The sequence below is a fragment of the Frankliniella occidentalis genome, unplaced genomic scaffold (assembly GCF_000697945.3).
Source record: "Frankliniella occidentalis isolate FOCC.00 unplaced genomic scaffold, Focc_3.1 Scaffold2726, whole genome shotgun sequence".
In the NCBI taxonomy this organism is placed as follows: domain Eukaryota; kingdom Metazoa; phylum Arthropoda; class Insecta; order Thysanoptera; family Thripidae; genus Frankliniella; species Frankliniella occidentalis.
This window is the reverse complement of record NW_026269803.1, coordinates 9783-11993: the sequence shown is the minus strand read 5'-3', so window position 1 is coordinate 11993 and position 2211 is coordinate 9783. Positions and strand designations below refer to the sequence as shown.

The 2211-nt window shown below is 60.5% G+C and overlaps 2 protein-coding genes across 3 annotated transcripts in view; one reads left to right on the top strand and one right to left on the bottom strand.

Annotated features, from left to right (window-relative positions):
• Positions 1-214: 214 nt before the first annotated feature.
• On the bottom strand, positions 215-1655 carry LOC113208571 (mpv17-like protein). The gene is made up of 5 exons (XM_026425624.2): positions 1520-1655; positions 1084-1221; positions 910-998; positions 697-809; positions 215-610 (listed from the first exon to the last, which is right to left on the bottom strand). The coding sequence occupies exons 2-5, from the start codon at positions 1204-1206 to the stop codon at positions 372-374; spliced, it is 564 nt and encodes a 187-aa protein (XP_026281409.1). The 5' UTR covers positions 1207-1221; positions 1520-1655; the 3' UTR covers positions 215-371.
• LOC113208570 (cocaine esterase-like) overlaps positions 1584-2211 on the top strand; it is a 5458-nt gene continuing 4830 nt past the window's right edge. Inside the window, exon 1 of one of the 2 annotated variants that reach the window (XM_026425621.2) lies at positions 1584-1791. In XM_026425621.2, the coding sequence (XP_026281406.1) occupies positions 1584-1791 (208 nt within the window). Of the gene's footprint in view, positions 1810-2211 lie in introns of both variants that reach the window. The other variant, XM_026425620.2, reaches the window with a different exon arrangement.

Below are 2211 nucleotides of genomic sequence, written 5' to 3'. Positions count from 1 at the left end.
CCCCCTCCGCCCTCCGGCCCCTAAAGGGCGCCAGCCGCGCAGCCCCCTCTCCCCCTTCCACAATTGAATAAACACGCGTGGATGGTGCGAGCAAGTCCATACATGTCCTCGCGTGGCCAGGGGGGAGGGAGGTCGACAGGTGCGTGCGGAAGTCGATGATAGTACATACACTTTTTGAGGATTTTTTTTGAGCGGCACGAAAGAAGAAAGTAAATTGCAAAAAAATATAACTGTCTTTAATTTTTTACAGCAATACTATACAGACCACACATGCGTGCGGATATGGTGGATATGGCACACGTTTTTTGATTAAATACAAATTAACGATGTCTCGAGAACAACATTTTCTCTCCGCCGTTAAACCCTACGTTCTACTTTTCCTGCGGCTGTTCCTGCGACGGCTCCTGCGGTTGCCTCTTGATGTAGCAGAGGATGTTCGCCCAGATGAGGGAGCTGGTGCCGACGTACACCACCCTGGCGGCGGGGGGCACCAGCACGAAGTTCACGGTCTGCACGGGCAACCAGAACAGGCACGACGTCTGGAACGTCTTGGCATACTTGTTGCGCATCTCCTCGAAGAGGTCCTCCCGCCTCTCCAGGATGGCCATGGCTGAAAGTCACGAAGGCAGAGTTTTTAGTTTCCAGGCGTTCCTTGGACTGGACGGGGATGGAGCAATGGAGCATGGTGGCGCTTACTGAGGTAGAAGGCGACGAGGAGCTGGGGCGTCATGATGAACTGGTCCAGGAGCACCTTCTTCGCGATCGTTGAAGCCGCGGTGCCGGCATACCTCTTGTCCAACCACTTGTACCTGCGTGCGGACGAGGATAAAATCCGTTACTGAATATATTGTAAACTGGAACGTTGGTGTCGTCCGACTTGAAGGTGAGTATTCTTATGATGATTCTTACCAGAAGTAGAGGATGTGTGACCCGACTCCACAGCCGAAAATGGCGTACCTCCCGAGGGCCGCTGTATCAATGGGCTCGGGGGTTGGTGCCTGCAACGAGGAACGAGAGGTGATCAGTGTGTGGACCTTTAGTCGACTAGCTATCGGGAACGACGCTCGCCAAATGCTTACTCACCAGGACTTTCTTCGTCGCGACCTGCTGGGAGAACTCTGCCGTCACGTACAGAGAGCCGAACGTCACGGCGTTCGCGGTGATGGGGTACTTGGCGAAGACATGCTTCACCAGGCGGAGCGCCATGTCGTCGCCTGCTACCTGCAACAGGATACGTATCTGCGTGAACGAGCGGTTTGCTCCCCCGCGCGGAGCGCCTTGTGGGTAGGCAGCCCACCGAGTACCGCGCACCGGTGTGCCGTTGTGGCCTACCCGGGTGCCGGCAGGGGCTGAGGCCGGAGACGTTTATTTAAACGAAGCGCGCGGATAGAGCCGAGTGCGGCGCGGTGGGTCCGAAGCGTCCGAAGTGGCCACGACGAGGGGCCGAGCAGCGCGCAAACCGGTCGGGTTGTGGTCGGTCCCGGTCGGGTTGAGCTCGCGGTCCCGGCTAACCTCTCACCTCCTCTCCGGACGAGTCGGTGCCGGCTGCCGTCAGACACCTGCGTGGCCCCACTGGAGTGACAATGGCAGCGGCGAGTGTGGAGCCCCTGGAGCCTTCCCCGGCGGGCCTGGACCACGACGACGAGCAGCCCGTCGTCAACGGGGACAGCGGCGAGGCGCCAGGCGGCGAACCCGCCGGGGCGATGACAACGGCGGCGGCCTCCTCGGAGACAAGCTCGTCATCATCAACCTCGCTTTTGTCCTGCCTCAACAGCGAGGTGCCGGCGAGTTGTGAGTACGGACGCGTGTGTACGTATTGTTTTGTGTGTCTGCGTGTGTGTGTCTCTGTGTGTGTGTGCCCCTGCTGCCCTTCCGCCCACCGCCAGAGTCGTTGCCCCCACCTAATGCATGCGGGGCCTGGGAGGGAAGGGCCCGCTAGCCCGCAACGTCCTGTTCGGGCCGTCCACCCGGCGTGGCGTGGGGCGGCGTGGCGCGTCGCTTCTTAGCGGCTCCGTAAAGTAGTCTCAAGGCTGCCCTAGCCGGCCCGGTTCCCCTCTCTCGCTTTCCCTGCCGGTGTGTACAGTGGGCCTGTCTCCGCGGCCCGCGCCCGCCCGCCCGCCACCGCGCCGCGATGCCCCGGCCATACCACTGACCCAATCCCGGAGTGAGCTCGGACGATCGCTCCCGTTCGTCCTGTCAATTGAAGTTTGG

What these genes read in the sequence shown, in the direction of transcription:
- LOC113208571 (XM_026425624.2), bottom strand. Translation starts at nt 1,206, where the DNA reads ATGGCGCTCCGCCTGGTGAAGCATGTCTTCGCCAAGTACCCCATCACC. An exon ending in TCGCGACGAAGAAAGTCCTG is followed by an intron (nt 999 to 1,083) that starts GTGAGTAAGCAT and finishes TCCTCGTTGCAG; the next exon opens with GCACCAACCCCCGAGCCCAT. An exon ending in CCTCGTCGCCTTCTACCTCA is followed by an intron (nt 611 to 696) that starts GTAAGCGCCACC and finishes CGTGACTTTCAG; the next exon opens with CCATGGCCATCCTGGAGAGG.